The sequence below is a fragment of the Salvia splendens genome, chromosome 15, assembly GCF_004379255.2.
Source record: "Salvia splendens isolate huo1 chromosome 15, SspV2, whole genome shotgun sequence".
Taxonomy (NCBI): domain Eukaryota; kingdom Viridiplantae; phylum Streptophyta; class Magnoliopsida; order Lamiales; family Lamiaceae; genus Salvia; species Salvia splendens.
The window spans coordinates 8,596,188-8,615,246 of NC_056046.1; the positions used below are offsets into that span (position 1 = coordinate 8,596,188).

At 35.3% G+C, this 19,059-nt stretch overlaps 2 protein-coding genes across 2 annotated transcripts; both read right to left on the reverse strand.

Annotated features, from left to right (window-relative positions):
- Nucleotides 1–1,907: 1,907 nt before the first annotated feature.
- On the reverse strand, nucleotides 1,908–12,455 carry LOC121768395 (phospholipid-transporting ATPase 3-like). Its single transcript, XM_042164894.1, has 27 exons — nucleotides 11,820–12,455; nucleotides 10,523–10,588; nucleotides 9,762–9,823; nucleotides 9,017–9,098; nucleotides 8,797–8,907; nucleotides 8,251–8,328; nucleotides 7,951–8,047; nucleotides 7,680–7,786; nucleotides 7,355–7,420; nucleotides 7,058–7,179; nucleotides 6,882–6,963; nucleotides 6,717–6,794; nucleotides 6,526–6,642; nucleotides 6,226–6,372; nucleotides 6,048–6,152; nucleotides 5,563–5,705; nucleotides 5,386–5,487; nucleotides 5,243–5,306; nucleotides 4,941–5,153; nucleotides 4,633–4,798; nucleotides 4,456–4,535; nucleotides 4,117–4,356; nucleotides 3,507–3,728; nucleotides 3,261–3,428; nucleotides 2,805–3,167; nucleotides 2,611–2,717; nucleotides 1,908–2,523 (listed from the first exon to the last, which is right to left on the reverse strand). The coding sequence occupies exons 1-27, from the start codon at nucleotides 11,982–11,984 to the stop codon at nucleotides 2,190–2,192; spliced, it is 3,687 nt and encodes a 1,228-aa protein (XP_042020828.1). The 5' UTR covers nucleotides 11,985–12,455; the 3' UTR covers nucleotides 1,908–2,189.
- A 3,236-nt stretch (nucleotides 12,456–15,691) lies between these two features.
- LOC121767470 (transcription factor BHLH094-like) lies at nucleotides 15,692–18,216 on the reverse strand. Its single transcript, XM_042163740.1, has 6 exons — nucleotides 17,823–18,216; nucleotides 17,380–17,571; nucleotides 17,117–17,182; nucleotides 16,463–16,531; nucleotides 16,291–16,356; nucleotides 15,692–16,206 (listed from the first exon to the last, which is right to left on the reverse strand). The coding sequence occupies exons 1-6, from the start codon at nucleotides 18,078–18,080 to the stop codon at nucleotides 16,078–16,080; spliced, it is 780 nt and encodes a 259-aa protein (XP_042019674.1). The 5' UTR covers nucleotides 18,081–18,216; the 3' UTR covers nucleotides 15,692–16,077.
- Nucleotides 18,217–19,059: the final 843 nt, after the last annotated feature.

Genomic DNA, 19,059 nt, shown 5'->3' on the forward strand with positions numbered 1-19,059 from the left:
TTGGGTCTCATCGTCGCTTTCCCCGCCGCACTTGTTTAGGCAGCTCCACAGATAAGCGCACGCCGCCTAATTTTGGCTGTCAATTATCATTATATCCCCACTTTTTTATTGTAGAGTAAATTTGTGAGAGAGAACTAATTTCTCCTTTAAATTCTAAATTACATGTATTAATACTAGCTTTTGATTTTCTTAAGAGTAAAGGCCAAAATTGGTCCTGAACATATAGTCATTTTACGATTTTGGTCATAAACATTATCTTTTGGATTTTTTGGTCCTGCACATATGGACATTTGATCATTTTGGTCCTGCACATATGGAAATTTGATCATTTTGGTCCTCCGTCAACATTTTCGTTAAAAACTAACGGTCAACATTATCTTTTGGATTTTTTGGTCCTGCACATATGGATATTTGATCATTTTGGTCCTGCACATATGGAATTTTGATCATTTTGGTCCTCCGTCAACATTTTCGTTAAAAACTAACGGTTAACGGCCGATTTTTGACTAAAACGATGGGTTGGGTCGGGTCGTGTTTGGGTCGGGTTTGTGTTACACGTTAAGAAAAAAAATAATTATTTTTTATTAATTAAAAAATTATAAAACTTTAATTTTTAGTTATTTTTGTTGATTAAAAATATTATAACGACTAAAACATGATGTTATTATACGATTTAAACATGATATTACACGATAAAATAAAAAATTACCAAATTAAAATAATCATTTTTTAATCAAAACAATAAAATTAAAGTATACTAATATTAAATCTATATAATAAAATTAAATAATTAAAAAATTATTTTTAATAAAATCTAAGCATAATATTTTCTTCAAATTCATGAAAAAATTAATTAAAAATTACTATACTTTAATTTTATTAATTAAAAAATATTAATTAATTTTTTAAGAATATTATGCTTAGATTTTAACGAAAATATTACGCTTAGATTTTAAGAAAATGTTATTTTTTTCTTAACGTGTAACCCAAACCCGACCCAAACACGACCCGACCCAACCCATTATTTTAGTCAAAAATCGGCCGTTGACCGTTAGTTTTTAATGAAAATATTGACGGAGGACCAAAATGATCAAAATTCCATATGTGCAGGACCAAAATGATCAAATGTCCATATGTGCAGGACCAAAAAATCCAAAAGATAATGTTGACCGTTAGTTTTTAACGAAAATATTGACGGAGGACCAAAATGATCAAATGTCCATATGTGCAGGACCAAAAAATCCAAAAGATAATGTTTAGGACTAGAATCGTAAAATGGCTATATGTTCAGGACCAATTTTGGCCTTTACTCTTTTCTTAATCTTGTGGTTGTGATTTGTTCCCTAGTTATGTAGTTAGTGGGCACTTGCCCTATATCACTACTCTATATGGGTGAGAGTGGTGGAGTAACACTTGCTTTATAGTGTGGTATTGCAATGGTTTAGATGAGGATAAACATATAGACATATATTTTGTGAAACATCAAATATTTATGAAACGCTGATGTAACGTGTTAAGATCTTGTATATTCACTTTATTATCATGAATTGTGCTCCTAAAACTATGCACGTTTAGAAAAGAACATGCTTAAGTTGAACAAGTTAATTACCATATAGGAATAAAGCCAATTCAATAAATATAAGAGAACAAAGATTATTAAAAAATGTAACTCGATCACATACAATAATGTTACGCATTTGCAATCAATCTATTTGACATGTTTTCTAAATTACTACACATAAACATATATAAATAGTTGTACAGCATATATATACAATAAATTAGCATACACATGTGTGTGTATGTGTGTACAAATACTATTATTAGTCATCATTTGATTCGTTAGATAAAATAATAATTTGTTTAGGTTTAAAATATTAAATTAGTCGTGGAAATGAGATGAATAATGATGAAGAAAAAGCAGAAACACGAGATTTGAAGAACCTCAGAAAAAGGAATGTATATTGTGCAATTACCAAAGAATTGCACTACAACTATATACTGAGCTTAAATTAGAAACTTTAAAAGTTGGCCAAGGTAGAGAGAGCTACAACCACTATGAATATCAAACAAAAATTCCTAGCATGAGAAATTGCTATAGTTGTTGGGATATGATACATTCGAATCTAAAAATTGCTATATAGAAACTGAGGAGATAAAAAGGGTAAAATTTGTACAAACTTGTATGATTAATTCCTCTGTGGTGTTCTAGGAGTTCTGGGGGTTCTCGGCGTCTTCGGCTTGCTCCTCATGCTGGCTCTCCGAGCCACATCCCACGCCTTTTGTGGCACGAAAACGCCAGCTTGAGACGCGAAGAACGACTCATAACCAGGGGAGTCGAAGGCGAAACCTGTGTGCCTCGATTTCTCTCCTGGGAGTTGCATTATGGCGTAACTGCGCACCTCATCTGGAGTTAGTTGGCTCTGTCCAACCTCGAGTAGTCCAATCCTGCTTGTGTCCGCCTCGTGCCTGTGGATTTCTTGAACGATCTGGTAGTCGTAGGGGAAGAACCAGCGCTGCACCCTGAAAACAGAGCAAACGAGAAACGCATTGAACAAAGGAGAGGAAACGCCATATTAAGTGATGGGGGATATTGGTCCTAAATCTTACCCCATGTATAAGAAGTCGCAGAAAAGTGCAGCGACAGGGACGAGAATGAGAGTCAGGTAGAAATAGATGGTGCTCATCAGGACATAGATGACAAAATAGATGTTCTCCTGCAGAATATGGGGCGAAACGCAGAGGTTAGTGTCTGCATCTGATTGGGATGAAGGGTGTTTGAACGAATGGTCAAGAAACATTACCTGCTCCTTGTTAGGTAGGGCGACACCTGAGTAGATGAAGACGAATATGAACCAAAATAATATGCTTCCTCCAACGCTGATGTGATGCCATCTCGTAAGTGTGTTGCACATCATGAGGAGACGCAGATTGACAGTCACAATAACGCAGGTGAAGGCCATCGTACTAACGTCCCACAGGCCAAATAACTTGCCGGACGAATTAATGGCTCGTTTACTTGAAGCAACAACAAAGTAGTAGAGAACCAGTGATTGATAGATTGCAAAGAAAGCCCATGTCGCCACGACTCTCCATTTGAAAAATGCATTCCTAATTCCTTCCTTGTACAGCTCAGGGTATTTCTTCGAAAGGTTAGCGCTCACATCCTACAGAAAATGCGTGCAAAAATAGTGAATACTTTACACAGAAAAATTGAATAAGAAGTCAGTTACCGACATGATAAAGCGAACATTCAGAACCTTGTCAAAAAGTCCAATGATGATCACAGGTAGGGCTGTGAAGATGACATTGTAGAGGGACTGGAACCAATCATCATACAACCTTTGGCCAGAAAACCCAGTTTCGAAGGTGAACCAAAATTGAGTGAGTGTGAATGTTAAGTTCTTGTAGAAGAAGTACGTCACAACCTACACAAAATTTTAAGATGATAATTGTCAGTCTAGAAAGAATGGTATCAGTAGGTATAAAAATCTAGAAGAACAAACCTTGCATATTCTATGATAAGACCATCGACCATGCACCAGAAGTAAATCGGTCAAAAAGCGGAACTGTGCAATGGCAAAATCACTGGCCATCACCGCTTGCATACCTTCCTGCCCACTTATTCCTACACCAACATGAGCAGCCTGAATCATGCTAACATCATTAGCACCGTCACCTATACTAAGGGTAATCTTGTTTGCGCCCTTTTTAACAAGGCTTGTAACCTGATAGCAGAAAACATTATGAGGTCAGCTCTCAAGTTTGTATAGTAGATGGATGAGAATAATCAATGACCATGAATGCTGATTGACTAATCGACTCCAATTAAAATGTTACTATCAGTTATGAGGGTCATCACCAGCAGATGGGGATAATAGGAACCTTAATTATTGTTGGCAGTGCCTAATCTCTAGAAATAACAGGAATGAACAAGAGATGACTGAAGTGGCATGTCCATATCGTGATGGCAAGCTATCTGAAGCAATTTGAACTCATTTTAGACATGGCATACTGTGATTCAATTATGCTAATACCTCAACCACAAATCCAGCCCTTATTTATTAAAGTGACCAAAAAATGCGAAATATGGAGATGCCACCTTAGGAACCTTACTTGTGCCTTCTGCAGTGGAGAAACTCTGCAGCAAACTACAGCGGTGCAATTCAAGCTGAAATTTAGGAGCATTCCACGTAAACTGGGGTCCAATGCATACATCAAACACTTCCCATCAATTATAAGTGCCAATTTTGGTGCTGAATCCATATGAAGAAATTTTTGTGCTTCTTCGTGACAACTTTTAAGCTCGTTCTTCACCAGCTCCTTCATATAGCGTGCTAACTCTATTTGATCACCCTATCATTCAATTAACAATAGGTTAAGAGGTGGGATACAACTGAAGGCTTATGCAACACATACTAGATGGGAAAAGCATCTGCGGGAAGTATGACATGCCTTATCTTCAACTTCTCGGATAGCCTCAGTTTCTGAACTGATTACAAATTGCTTCATGCCATTATTTATCAACTTGCACGCTGCAGTAGACACATATAGATATAATATAATACATTAGCTAACAGTTACTAGGTAATCAAACCAGAAAGGAAAAAATGAAATCACCAACTTCACTACCATATGCAATATTTATTGCTGTTTCCATCTTGTCTCCTGTTAGAACCCAAATTTTAATTCCAGCTCGAGAGAGGGTCTCTATGCACGCTGGTACTCCCTCCTGAAGCTTGTCTTCAATAGCAGTACATCCAATCAAAATTAGGTCTTTTTCTATTTGTTCTGCAACCTGAAATTTTTTTATGTTGGGCTGTGAATACTGATGACCAGCTAACCAAATTGACCAAGAAATTGTTTAAGCAGAATATAATTAATAATGCAAAAGAAAATTGCACTGGACCACAAACATATATAAAAAACTGTCTACATACTTCATCCAATTTCTTCTCTCTATCCCGCAGAGCAGATTTTGCGTGAATATATTTCTCATTCCAACTTTCATATACATCAGGCTTCAAATTTTTATAAGCCAAGCAAAGAGTACGTAACCCAGAGGCTCCAAATTGCTCCAAGTGCTCCCTACTCATTCTTTTTAAATCAGGGTTACCATCCACCAACCTTTCGTATATCACAGTATCCGCACCCTGTAGATCCATCATATATAAAGCTGTCAGTTTATTGCACTTACTTAATTTCTAACCACCATATACAAAAAAAGGGCTCAGAAAGTAACCTTGCAGTAGAGTACAAGTCTACCATCAGGATATCGGCAAACAACAGATTGACGCTTCCTTGTACTAAACCATGCCAAAGAGTCGGTTGTTCAAAACAGTAGTGATTAGATAATTGCAGAAGCAAAGTGAAAAAAATGATTACCTGTTAAACTCAAGAACATTTAAAATTTCATAAGGAACATCCTGGACCTTTCCCATCTTGTCAACGTGTGATTCCCGGACATAAATCATTGTGGGGGTACGTCTGCAGGAAATTCAAAACCCGTTTATGCAATAATGTCCTCAAATAAGTAAAAAAAAAACCACAATGATCACATACCTATAGAAGAAAAAGCCAAAATTCTTTGCAGCTACTACCAAAGCAGCCTCATCAGGTGATGCAGCTTGATATCGAATCCTCTCAGGGGATTCATCACCTTCTGGAAGCACAGTATGGCATATTGCTAGGCACCTAAAGAATTCCTACACAAACAAATAAGAATAAGTACAATTTTCAGACAAGAAATATTCGTCAAGTAGGGGAATCAGCAGTAGAAGTTGATGAATAAAGGCGTGCAGTAACCTAAACAAATTCAGCAGGAACCCTCTTACAGAAGCATAAATAAATTGACATAATAACAGAAGTTCAGTAATGTTTCCATAATACACAAAAAATTGAGCATAAAAATATATAAAAAAGATATTATTATCATTTCATAGTTGTGAACGTTGAACATGAGAGATGAAAATGCTGGATGTTTCAGTCTATGCAAGTTGAGAATCGATTTAGGCTGTCAACTTTTTTCCTAAATTAAACCAACCTACTTTGCAACAATCGGGATTAGGTTCATTCCTCCAAGCTCCTCTCATAAGTCGTGCATCATCAAAGTTGAAACCCCTTTCACTTGCTGCACTTGATCGCTTCTGAGCCTGAAATCAAAGGCATAAAATCAAGACATATAACACCTCGCGTTTTAAAACTTTATTGGCAACTAAAACTTACATCAACTTTAACACCAGTTCTTTGAGCTGCTCCAATCTCTGTTTCACTGACACCTGTACCATATACCTCTCCTCCAATTGAACATTTGAAAAACTCCATCAAGTTACGAGTCAAGGTCCCAGTTTTGTCAGAGAAGATGTACTCCACCTATCAAAATAACAGATTAAAATGAAGCAAAACAAATCTCCTGAACGGGTTCGTGGACATAATTTAAATATTACATAGAACACTTTCCAGCTCATGGAAAGGAAAATGAGAAAATGAGAAATTCGTTATAAGGTCAGCAGGCGGCACATCTACCTGCCCAAGTTCCTCATTTAAGTTAGACGTCCGTGCCAATGCAGGGGTATTGCTCTCAGCATGGTACATGCGCAAGTCATTGTTGATGAATTGGGTGGATTGGATAAATTTAATCATCTGAGGTCAATAATAAAATCTCTTCATATTTAACAACAGTAGCCACAAGAAACAGAAATACTTGCGAAACTTACCTCCACAGAAACATACAGAGAGATTGGAATGATTGGCGAATACAGAGTTATAAGGGTAAAAAACGTCAAGATAGCAACCTATAGAGCACAAAAGATAAAACTAAAAACTGAGAAAATGAAAAACAAGGTAATGGCAGACAAGAAACGAAGGCAATAACTGCATACCACAAATCTGTGGTCAGGATCGAACTGTGCCTCTGATGTATCAAATCTCAAATAGTGATACTTGCTGTTTATGAATACACCACTGAAAACATCAACAAAGAGTCGCATTACATATCTTAGAAAATGTAAAACAAACTAGGTAGAAAACTTCTAATACTGAATGATGATAGGCAAACCTGCCAATGGATCCCAAAAGACACATGCAGAAAAGCACAGTAAATAGTGCAAGTATAAGCTTGTCAAGTTTCTTTTCTAAGGTGCTTCTTTTGGAAGGGATTTTCATGGAGTTCATCATAACCTGAAATAAGAAAATAGCAACCACTCATATACACAATATATAAAGTACGAGCAGAACATGAAACATGATTACATAGTCTTGACTAATATAGACAAAGTGTTCTACAGAGTCTGAGAGGGTAAATATTAGTCAAAGAAGAAAATAAGATAAAAATAACAAGTAGATAATTGAATACCTTTGTCTCATGTCCTGTAAAAATGACAGCACCTACAATGTACTCAGTATTTCTGAGACTACACCCCTGGAAACATGTGACACACTCAATAAGAAAGAATCGACTTGAAACATCAACTGATATAATAATAGCAATTATAAACAATAGGTCAGAAATTTTAGAGCCAGATTCTCAGATAATAACTTCATGAAACTAAAAATTGAGAGAGAAAAGAGTAAACATTGGCATCCAGTAAGAAAGGTTACTTCAATCTAGTAACTACAAATGAAAAATAACATGGAATCTGATATACTAAAGAGAGAGGGCCAGAGATACGAGTTCATACACGTAAAAGAAGTTGGTTTGGACTGAGAGGCAAGATTTGTTTATCAATGATCAAGTTTCCAGTGAAGGTATATAGAGAATTATTTGGTTGCTCACATTGAACCTCACCTGCATTACATCAAAGAAAAGGGCTTGTTAGTTTTTATTTCCAAAAACACCCTGTCAATTGTTTAATACACTAGACACTCAAAAATGTTTCTTCTAGTTATTTTTCCGCAACACCTATAATGAAAACCTTTTTTTCAAGCCAGACAACAAAGAGTCAACATAACCTTTGAATTCAGAAACTTTGTCCGGTGACACAAAATCCCACGTCCTTTCCGGTGCCTTCCGTATCTTCAAGTTAGTTTCTCCATCAAGATTTGCAGTCTGCAAAAGAACCATAATACAAAAATGAATAAATAGAATGAACAAAAAACACATGACACATGCAAATCATATTCATCGAATGTGCACAAACACATGGGAACAAGAAATACAGAAAATGACAGATGAACCAGATCTCCAAGTAAGAATTATTTACCATTTATTAAGATTAGAAAGACAATTTCCTTAAAGCAGAGGGTGCTAACCTCAACATAGCAGACACCATCAGGGTTTGTGCTGGCAAGGAACATTAAATCAGCAGGAAAGAATCCATCCTGATTCACCTGTGATGGGACAAACAATCACTTAATTGGCAAAACAATCAGACGAGTAACTATATATGAATTAAATAAAAATACTTCATAAATTAGTCTTAGAAAAATGAACATCTAATGGTTTCTACCATTTCCCCAATGAGTGCATATATACACAAAAGTACCATATACTGACTGTTAACAGAAAAAGGGAAGCTAGTTAGAGATCCAAAGTGCTACTCAGCTTGCAAAAGCAAAACCCACTTGATTTCGAGTGCACAAGCCTTTAATGATTCTGTGGGACTAAATGCAATCATAGCTTATTTAATACATTAATAAACATTCAATTCTCTCTAGCACTAAGCTGCTAACATGTTATCTGTTTCTAAACCACAGAAAATTAGGTAGGTTTTTTACATTTAGACAGCATAAAATTGATGGTCTAGCCGTAGCAGGTTGACATACTTGGCCTGGAAAAAATGAGAGCAGCTGACTTACTCTGATAATATCTCCAACCTGCAGCTTCTTCCAAGGAGTAGGTACCCAATTCCAGTCTTGCAACACTTCTACGTTGGAATTATTGATTGACATGTCATTTTGGAAACGTTTCTTCATGTAGGAATCAAAAGAAATACAAGGAAAAAACAATGTGAGGAGCTATTGGACTTAGATTTTTCTCTGGTAGGTGGCTGAACAGAGGAAATGATTCTAAACTCACCCAATCTTCCCATGCTTCCTTTACGAGGGACACAAGAAGCACCAGTGACAGTGGAAGCACATTTGTAATTGGACTTACAGGACTGCAAGGAAACAAAACTTCATAAGAAGATGCATTGCAGAATAGTTTGTTAACTCCAAAATATGTGCCCAAATATCACACTAGGTAGTACCAACAAACAAGAATAGTGGTAATGGACACAGCCTTACTGAAGAATGTCAAGTGGATTCAGCTAGTTAACTGAAAGATGCTTTGAATTGGCCATGACCAATATCAAAATACGGGGGAAAAATGCTCAAACTGTTTCCCGGCATGAATAAATAAAAAAGGAGAAAAGAAAGTGTGGCAATGTAAGTGCCACCAATGAAGACCTGATTTTCATGCTTCGGGACCTCAGGCTTATAAATTGGCCTTCTATGATAGTAATAGTTTTAGTTCAAGCATGTAATTTAGACATTATGCAATCGGAATGCTGTTACTATTATATACTACTAGAGAGTGTTAACTTTGGCCTGCACTGAAGGAATCAGTAAAGATTTAGTTTGGAATGCAATTCATACTAATAAGGGTCTCCTTGAACATGTGTCCAGTCGACTAGATTAGGATTTTTTTAGTCTACATTGGAATTTATTCAAAAACACGCACTTAGTCAGTATGATAAGGATTTCTGACTCTATAATTGTAAAGCAAAGTTACTTAATTTTGAAAGTCATTAAAAAGACAAAACTATATGGTAGGAGCATACCTCACAGGAGTGCATGACAAGATTGAGATCATGAGAAAATAGAGGTTTGCAACTCTTCTGAACTGTCAGCACAAATTAAATTAAAAGGAATCAGTTCAAGCACAAAAAAAATGGAGCTTAGGGTCTTATTGTCCAATGTTGTGAACTGTTCGTATTTTCTTCCTCGAAAAGCAAATGAAATTTATTTGTCTTTATATAGATTATTGAAATATTGTATTAAGCTATTGGGTGTAATAATAATTTCAAAGTTCAAACAAATTTCATAAAACAAGTAGAGCTCTTCTTTATGCGAAAGAACAATTTGTCAATCCAGTATGGTCTCTATAGGGAGCTAAAGGACCATTTTTTGCAAACAATATTTGGAATACCACCACAGGTCAAAGAAAATCCTTAGACCCTGTCTGTTTGCTAGTTTGCTAGGATTCTGTCTAAGAAAGTAATTACATTCTTGATTTTAAATTCTGTTGTTTGTTAAAGGATGTCAATTAGTTACTTGTAATTGGTTAATATAAGTTCATAATCCTAATAAGTACGGAGTAATAACCACACACGGGATAAGTGATCTATAAGATTCATATTCCCTAGAATCATATTCTGAGGAATTATAATCCCCAACAGCATTACTCTCCTGACAAACATACTAGCCCTTAAAATTTCAGAATATTCTAATTAAGGTCTTTAAAGACATTTGGGTTGATCAATAATCTTTGAAGTTTAGCACTGGATTAGCTAATCTTGAAAATAAAGCAACAAAAACATACCTGCTCAAAGAGCCCCTTTGGTAAAAAGGTAAATACATCATACTTTGTTGTTGACACAGAATTACCCTGAAAATCAACATAATTAATCAGGCTACCAGCAAGAGAAGTAATTCACACAGCTCGGGCCTTTGGTAATAAATTTCAATTTCAATATTGTCAAAGTTTATCACAATAAGGAAAATCGAAAAATCCCACCAGTAGCAGAAATATGAACATTCAACTAATGCAAGCATTCAATAAATGGCAATAAGACTCATAATTATTTTGAAAACTGTTAGTTTTGAGAGTAACTACATCCTTCTAATGAGACTCCGTCAGAATTTTGTGCTTGTAAATTCCATAATCTATAATACAGCCCAGTTGGGGTACAAAGTACTACGAGTATAAAGGATTAACACTGAGGGGATGCAGGAACATTCAAGAAAACAGCATAGTGAGACATATAATACTTTTGGGCTAGGCATTGGCAAGACTGGATATAATCATATAAATGACACACAACACATCGTGCCATTAAGGTTTTCAAGTTTCAAACCTAAAAGGAAGAGATAAATAGTAGTAAAACTTAATCAGGGCAGTAACTGTCCTGCTTGCCCACATCTTTCTCTACCTCACTTGTCCTAAACTAAATCAATGCAGATCAGCATAACCATTAATAGTTTTACAGAAGGAGGTTCCCTGGCATCTCGTAAATACCTGAGCCAAAGAAGAAAACCTAACAAGTGATACCGAAGAGCACCCTTCAAGCCAACTATCCAAAGGAGAAGCCATTGTAGACTATCACCAGACCAACTAGCAACTACTTCAATATCATGAACCCACGCAATCATCTGAGATTCAATATGATTCACCTCACTATGTATATATCTATGTTTCCAATCAGCTATAGTCAAATAAAGGTTTGTATCTGCCACTACGCAGATGATCATGATTGACGATGAGAAAAACTGGAGTTTGAAGCATCAAACTAGACCAAATGTTTAGGTACTCAAATTTACAGTACATATCAAATAAGGCACCTAATCTTCCTCTTCCCCATAAACAAGTTCACCACTCCCATTATCTACGACAAATTTTCTAAAACAGTCAAATAAACTTGAATAGTTTATAATCAAAAGCACTAGATCGCTCCTCATTTTCCTAATTCAGAGCCCTAAACACCACAAAATATCACATATCCAGCCCCATCCACGAACACCTTCAAATTTCACGAGACAATGTCATAAACCCAGGATTCATTTCCCCAAACCTCACGCTCCAAAAGCACCACCAAAAAATCAAACAAGGAAAAAAAAACCTTATATTTGGCGAGCGAATTCGCCTCGCGATCATTGCAGAAGACGGTCCTGTGACCCGGCGCCTGTGGCTGAACCTTCCCCAGACGGACAGTTTGAGACGACGCGATACGGTCGTCGGAGGGCGTGCCGTCGCCTCCGCCTCTAGATCCTCTCCACCCGGCCATTGTTTTCCTCCGATCGCAGCCCCAGATTCAGAAAACCCTACGATATTCCCGGAATTTGCAGAGACTGTGTCGAATCCCAATCAAATGGAGACAAGGAAGGGGGAGAAAAATGGGAAGTTGAGAGTTGAAAAAAATGAAAAATAAAATTTTAGTAGAAATTGGGGGAACTGATGGTTGAATTGCAATCGTGATGGGGAGGAGGGTGGGGTGTGGGAAGGGCCTCAATTTCTCTCAGGACCCGAGATTTCATACGTCAATTTTCCCAATCCGCGTCGAAATGAGGTCATTGACCACCACGTGTTGCTCAGCTGCGGAAGAGTAGTGACGCAGTGAGTGAAGTCGTCGAATCTGGGTGAGGCGGCGCGTGAGCGAATGGCGGCAGTTCTGGTGGAGACGGTTGCGATTTGAAAATGGAAAATTAAGGGGATTTTGAAGGAGTCGCCGATGTTTCTTTCACGGCCAGATTGCAGACATCAGCTACGACTATTTAACAGATAACAATAATTTTATTCTTTTATTTACTCGTGGTTGCCAGATCTGCCCCTCCATTGCCAACTGGGCTGCGAACAATTTATTTACTCATTTGAATCATGTAACGACGTGTTCTATCTACGAGTGAATATTTGTGGAGATTAAAATAAATTATTTTTTGTGGAGATAGGGATATTTTCGATTTTGTTTCTAATTTGGGTAGAGGAAAGTTTATGTTCGAAATGTTATGTTTGTCATTAATTTTTGGATAAAAGTTAATTTTATGTGGTCTAAATTTTTTTGGGATATTATTGTAGCTATTTTAGATGAGGACAGTATTTTTTATGCACTGAGATTTTTTTCCGTGTTATTTTTATTATTAGTAGATATAGTAGTGGAGTATTTATCTAGGATCAGATTCTGTAATAAATGTTTGTACTAGTATACAATGTATCGTTTATAATCTATGTATGCAAATTGTAACAATATATCAAATGTGGCTTGATTTGTTGCATTTATAATCTTGGAGACCATAAATATCATTACTGACCGCCTAATTTCGTATATATTTCGAGAATTTGTAGTCAGTCATATATAGTATTATGGGAAACAGATTGAAATATTGCAAATTATTACAGCAACAACTTGTCACATTCAATTATATTGTTGAACGGTTGAATATAGAAAAAACATCAACTAAATGTCTTTGCATCATTGAAATCATATCCAGCTGTTTGAATATGCACGAGTGAGCTATGAAATTTTTGGGAAATGTGACGTTTAAAATATCTACATGCAGCATCGATATATATGGAGTAATATTTGTTGGGTTTTTCTATTTTTTTCCTGAATTTCAATATATAAATTTTGATTTTATGAGTTTTTTTCCGATAGAATTAGAGTTGATAGGGACTATACATCGCATATTATAGTCTATGTGGATAAATGTGGCTAAACAATACGGAGTATAATCAGTGGCGGATCCAGGAACTAAATATTGTGGGGTCGAACGAAATAATGATAGTACTGTTTAAAATAATTATTTAAATTATTATTTTTATAAATATATATTTTAATTTATATAATTATTCTGAGTACCGATAGTATGCAAACAACATGTATAATTTTTTTGGGATATTGGCTCCTAATATTACAAAAAATTTCAAAAATTTATTGTTCCCACGAACTTTGAACTTGACATATTATAATATCACAAATTTAAATAGTTGTCGAATTTTTCTCACCGGCGACAAAATCTAATTACTCCTACATTAAAATGAGATGAATAACCAATCTGGCATCTAGAGATTTTGTAATCACACACCACTATTATTTTTAAGTGGTAATCATATCTTATGTGATGTAATAACAAATGAAATATAGCCGGGTTTTTTAGTTGGTGGAAAAAATTCAACAACTATTTAAATTTGTGATATTATATGCCAAGTTTAATATTTGTAGAAAAAATAAATTTTTGGGAAATTTCAAAATACTTAGGTACCAATATCCCAATTTTTTTTGTAACATCCTAAGTTTTACAAATGTAAAAATAATTTGAATATGAATGTGAATATTAATATTGAAAATTTTAATTATAAAATCAAAATTAGAAAAAATTAAGAAGTATTTATTTTATATTTATTGAAGTATGTGTTTAAGTTAAATAAAATGATATATTGATATATAAAAAATAAATTTAACCTTAAATGAAATTATTAGATGAGACATATTTTCTAAAGAACTAATACAAATAAAGAAAGAAAAATTCAAAGCCTATTTTACAATCAAATACACATAATTCAAGATATTTAATCGAGTAGTAGGAGTATTAATTTTAATCAAATACACGTAATTCTATATGCTATAGTATTCAATTATAGCTTGCTAGGAGTAAATAATAATACAAGGAATAGAAATCAATAATGAGCAGAAAGACTTTTTGTATTCACCATCTTCAACTTGTCTCCTCAACCACTGCTCAAAACCCATTTCCGTTTCACTTTCTCAAACCTCTCCATCTCTTCATTCTCGGCAACCGCCTCCCACTGCCTCACTTCTTTTCTCTATGCTAGTCTCCTCATAATCTCATTGCGTTGGGTCGGAGGCTGATGAAAGGAGCTTTCCAGCGGAACTCTGAGGCCGATGGTGGGGTCGGCCGACCCCGCCCGACCCCACCTGGATCCGCCGATGAGTATAATGGATTATGTTTTTATACTCCATATAAATACATAAAATTATGACATTTTCTGGGGGTTTTTTTTTAACTTTATTTTTTTCAAATCTCTTATTACATGAATGTTGATATTTTCTCCTTTTTTCCAACAAATCGTAGCTATATTTAATTTAAAGAGGTAACTTGGATTGAATACGAATTTTGAAAAATGGCATCTACAAATCTACAATGGATGTCATCTCCACACCCCCTCTAATCGTCTTCTCTCTGTTACATCATCATTTTCTTTTTTCTTACCAGATTACAACACCCACAATGTAACGGGCCTTTAGCCATCACTCACCAATCTTTTTTTTATCACTCGTAATTAGTTATGAAATCTACCTTAATGGCTTTTATTATTGTTATTAGTGTTGCCTAATTTCTTATGCATGCATATATGTGAACGTGACTAATGATGAGACATTGGGATTTAGTTGAGTTGCATATGGTGTCGACCAAATTAAATTTTAAGAGTATATTCATGATTAGTTGAACCTGAGGTGTCAAAGATTCTATATAAGTTTCATTAGCTACTTATAAATTGTTATTTGAGAAGAAAGTTTTCATAATAATTAAAGTATTTTTTGTTTTACATCTTAAACTGCTCGAACAAAGAGTTGGACAACAAATTATTTTAGAGAAAATTATTGTTGGGAAAACTCAAAAAAATCTGAAAAGTTAAGAAAAAAATTTCAGAAAGTCTGAAAAGTTAGTGATGGTTGTTTTTGCCACATTGACATTTCCAACAAACACACCTACAATTTAGGGAAAAAATAATTTAGAAAAAAATAAAATAATGCTAAAGTTCATGCATTTAGATTCAATATACAAAGTTTTGGGAAAAAAACTAGATTATATAGAAAGTTTGTGCATTTACAAGTAAATAATCTTTTAATATAAAATAAGATATTTTGGTTCATGCACACTCAATCCAATTTTCAACTGTCTATAAAATGAACAAATTTACTAATGATCGGCGACTGTGATTTGTCTAACTTTTGGAATGATATTGATAACCTACTAACCTTCGACAACATCAATCCTTTATTTGGCATTGTACAAAACAGTATACGATCCCTTTCAATATCTCCAGACAACTTTATAAGGCAAAAAAATCACAACTAATTGCAAACATTGCAGGAATACGTAAATCCAAAAATAACATTGAGCTTTTATTCACGTAACCATGGAGTAGATTGTAGATTTAGAAATTTGGAGTTTGGAGAACCTTTGGGAAGATCACTCATTCTGTGACTAAACCATGTATACATCCCGGTATCTCGCTAGTTTGCTACACCATGTAAGGGGAAAATGTGCCCGTTACAAGAAGCATATGCTGCTATGGTTTTAATGAGGAAGAATCATAGATTGTAGATTTCGATTTTTGTTGAGGATGAAAATTTCGTGTCATGATGTTCGGTCAAAGCCGCTACCAATCTGCATGTGTAGCCACTCTAGTGACGAACCCCTACTGTATTCACGTGTGCTCTGAGAACCAAAGGCCAAGCCGGGGACTTCAAAAGTTTGTTGAGTGAACTGTAAGAAAGAGGGGAAGACGACGTGTCAGAAAATCAAGAAGTTCAAGCTAGGTGAGTTGGAGATCATGTTAGACGCACGCACATCTTTTGAAGGATATTCATTGATCTCCCCTCTTGAATTTACTGTTTCAAGCTTCATAGATAAGAACTGCGACAGCAAAAAAATAACTGTGACCAATGGATTATAGAGGTGAACGACTCCCATCAAATAGAATTACGAAGAAATCCTCGTACAGATAGAGACAGAAAACTACCTCAACTTGACGTTGTAAAGATTGGACGTAATTAATTATCTCATCAAGCACTAGAGCTTTGCCAATCACCTAAAATCAGGAAAGTAAGGCTCTCAAAGTTCTATATTAAAGATACTCCTTTGAAGTCTAGACAATAAAAGAGACATTAATATTGAGGAACAAACTATGGTCTAAAAACTAGCAATTCAGCTTCACTTTAACAAGGAAAATTTTTTGCTAGATCGTTCTATTTTCAGGAGAGAGACAGAGATGAACTCAACAAGTGATATCTTAAGTCAAGAACACATGATACTTGTTGCCAATTAGTATTCTCATTCACTCGGATCAGCATCTTAATTATTGCCAACAAAGCAGATGAAAGCTAGAATCCATCCCAACAGCACAAATATATAGGGATACTGTTGTTTATTTCTGTCATTCTTATTGAAGTGCATAATGTTTATATATTTGTATTAATTTACAGTTAAATAAAGGTTACCAAACAAGAAATTACAGGCAAAAAAAGTTTGGTTGACACATAAAATCGTATATTCTAACAGAGATGAAGCCCGTTACTAATCTCATCAAAGTTCAGAAACATATCCATATACAACATATATATAAACATTTAACAACAAACGAGAAAAAATGACCAACGCTAAGTTGATAACTCACCTTATTACAACCAGGAACTATGTTTTGAAGAATTTTCATCCTCTCACTAATCTTTTCTCTCCTAGCCTGCACCAAGAATGCAAGAGATAGCATGAGAAAAAATCACCCAAAATAAATACTCATCATCTACAATTCTACTTAATTATTCAACCATCAATCTAAAAAACTAGTACTAGTAGTTCAGATTTATTCAATCTTACTGATAACGAACAAGCAAGACAAAAATTTCATAAGCACAAAAGCATTTCAAGTCAGCTCATTACTCTTTCTGCTAAGCTATGGCTATCGGTAGCTTGACCTCGTCTCGCTCGAACATGGATGTAGTCTTTCTTCGGAAGTTCCTCTAGCTTCGGCTCTCGCTCCGCCTCCGCCTTGCCTGAATTCCCTTCCCTTTCAACTTTAAGTTCACCCACCGCCTTTAGCCGTTTACTATCACCTTCGTTTCTTCTTTCATCCTGCTCAAACAGAGCAACAATATCACAACTAGGTATTGCTTGAATAACTCACATTACCTCAATCTTCAATCTAAATCCTCTCTCATTTCAATCAGCAATATCCACTAACGCAACACAAACCTCAAATTAAACTCGGCGAATTGCGATTTCCACAGCGTAATCAAATAGGCATGCACTGTAATTAATAGTAATACTAATATAGTAATCAGATGCAGCTACAGCAATTCAATACTATCAGTTCAAAACAATACCGATACGGTGTTATTGTTGTTGCAGCTGCCGCCATTGCTGCTGCTGGTGGAAGCTCCTCCTCCCTTACCGCAATGCTCATCTTTATCCCGCCGCTTCCTAGAATCGTCACTCGATCTCTGATCCGTCAACATCGGATCCAAAGCCAAGCCGTACGACGCCGCATTGGCGCTCATCTGAAACCGCGGCCAGATCTCCGCAAAGTTGAAGGCATCTCCTCCTCCACCGCCGCTCATTGTCTCCAGCCGCCGCGGATGCATTTCCCTACGCCTACTACCCGCCAAACGACTGTCGATACACCGCTGCTTAATGTATGCGTTGAAAATATAGGAAGAGAAGACACTTATTAGTTGCAGAGTTTGAGTCAAGTGTCGAGCATTTTCTTTCTTGGTTTTCATAATATTTTCTCCTACATCTGGCTCACCTACACCGCACCAATAAGGCTCCTTCCCTTAAAAATTGTTCGATTCTATTTGAGGAAACTTTTCTATTTCTAATGAGATTGATCCATTCTCCACTTACCATACTCTGAATCACTTTTTTTCTATCTTTTTTATTTTATCAATTGTACATTAAAACTTATGTCGTTTCAAATGTTGTCTATTTTTTTAGGGATGGTGGGAATATTATTCATGGATAAGATTGGAAACTTAGGCGAGCTTATAATTATTTACACTTAGAAATTAGAAAGTATTGTAAATAAATACTCCACGTATATCGACATAAAATGTGATATAACTAAAATTCAATTTTATTGCAAAACACAAAATAAACACGGAGGTCAATTTTAAATACTCTCTCTGTCCCACAATAAGAGTCTTATTTGGTCATTTCGCTTCTTCCCATAATAAGAGTCATATTTCACTTTTACTATAAATATTAAGTAGATCTCACATTCCACAAACTTATTTCACTCACATTTTATTATAAAATTAATTTATGTAAGTGGAATCCATAATCCACTAACTTATTCAACTTATTTTCTTTACATTTCTTAAACCACGTGCCATAATTAGATAGGAATCCTAATCCATGGTGGAATCCAGAGTGGAGGGAGTATCACAAGAGTCACTGTTAGTTTTTATTAGATTATTTAGAAGAACAGCCTAATATGATCTAAAATGATATTCATATTTTTTCAAATTCAAATTTTTAAAAATAACTGAAAAACTAACTTACATGATACCCGTATTACCTAACAATGATAATTATGTGTTATGCAATAAGATGTATAATTAT